The sequence below is a fragment of the Austrofundulus limnaeus genome, unplaced genomic scaffold, assembly GCF_001266775.1.
Source record: "Austrofundulus limnaeus strain Quisiro unplaced genomic scaffold, Austrofundulus_limnaeus-1.0 Scaffold325, whole genome shotgun sequence".
Taxonomy (NCBI): domain Eukaryota; kingdom Metazoa; phylum Chordata; class Actinopteri; order Cyprinodontiformes; family Rivulidae; genus Austrofundulus; species Austrofundulus limnaeus.
In genome coordinates, this window is record NW_013952727.1 from 353857 (window position 1) to 355361 (window position 1505).

Here is a 1505-nt window from a genome sequence, read left to right on the forward strand (position 1 = left end):
CATTAGCACCTCTAGTAATATATTTACTGAGAAAAATGTTGACGTGTTCAATACTTATTTTACCCGCTGTATTATTGACGACATTACTAATAAGAGTGCCTTCATGCTTGTTTCACATCGTCTGATATATTTTATGTTTCCACAGAGGCTGGTTTTGGGGCTATGAGGAAACAAGAGCTCGGAATGTAACATGCATATCAGCTCAAGGTCATGCTTCAATCATGGCTCCCGTTCTTCAGAAAAACTTCTCAGCAACGTGAGTTGATTGAGTGATAATCACACATAGGAGGTCCTTTTTTTAAGAAAAAAAAAAACAACATTAAGGACTTCAATAATTGAAGCAATAGTTTTATGAAATTCAGTCCTTGGTCACTTAGGCAGAGTAGTCATTTATACATGCAAATTAGATTTTTCACAGTTTTGATATGCATTTATATATATATTTTTTTGTTAGGATGTTGCATCATTGCTCACCAAATGTATTTTATTAGTTCACTGAAAATGAGTAAATCATGTCCAAAAGACCATGACAAATAAGATAAACTTCCTTATAAAAACCGTATGTTTTAATGATTTTTCTCCTTTTTTGTTTTCCTTCTCTTTTTTTATCACATTGATACTTGGATGGTTTGTATGCCCTTTTTTTTTCTTGTAGATCAGTTATGCTTGATCGCGCAGAGACACTCCTCCATGATCACTATGCTGGGAAGGATTACTGGGATGTAAGTCAAGTAATATCACACGTTTTAGAAATCTTGTYAACAGGAATCACATTTGTGATCCAAGTTGGCAAAATTAGTTGGAATGAGAACAGGCTGCTGTGAAAACCTACATTTTTGCTGCAGTTGAATTTTACATAAAAATTAGTCCCTAAGGATACAAACTAGAGATGTGGGCAACTTAAACAGCGTATAATCTTATTTTATTTTTACAATCTATTTTAAAATAAAAGGTTGAATCCACACTTTGTTGTCTGTTTATATACAATTGACATCTGTTCTTTTTTTCTGTTTAAATTAGACTCGACGCAGCATGGTTTTTGCCAAGCACTTACGACTCATAGGTGATGATTTCAGAGCAAAATACCTGAACTCTACAGACGACAGAGATCATACAATATATAATGAAGACTGGACTCGCATGAAAGTGAGTCATTGTGTATTTTTATATTATTATTACTGTTATTATCCTATTATTGTATCATTTTGACATTTTCCCATTTCTTTGTTTATTTGGGGGGTGGGGGGGAGTTAAAAGTTTTATCTGTTACCATCTTTAATTGCAAGATTAAAACATTTTGGTGTCTTTAATGTATTGTGTAGTGTACACAACACATTCATTACTGGTGTTTTGCTTACTAAATTTAAGTACACTCTGTCCCTGTTTGCTCAAGCAGGCAGGAGAAGCCTCCAGTATGGAAAATAAACAGTGTTATCAGAAATGGACCAAACATATTTTAGCTGGCATAGTAATCAGCACACCCAAGAAAAAGTTTTATATATATA

The 1505-nt window shown here is 33.5% G+C and overlaps 1 protein-coding gene across 1 annotated transcript in view; it reads left to right on the forward strand.

Moving 5' to 3' along the window:
* Nucleotides 1–1505, forward strand: part of pofut2 (protein O-fucosyltransferase 2) — a 9609-nt gene that overhangs the window by 4311 nt on the left and 3793 nt on the right. Inside the window, exons 4-6 of the mRNA XM_014022335.1 lie at nt 146–256; nt 656–722; nt 1021–1146. Coding sequence (XP_013877789.1) covers nt 146–256; nt 656–722; nt 1021–1146 — 304 coding nt within the window. The remainder of the gene's footprint in view (nt 1–145; nt 257–655; nt 723–1020; nt 1147–1505) is intronic.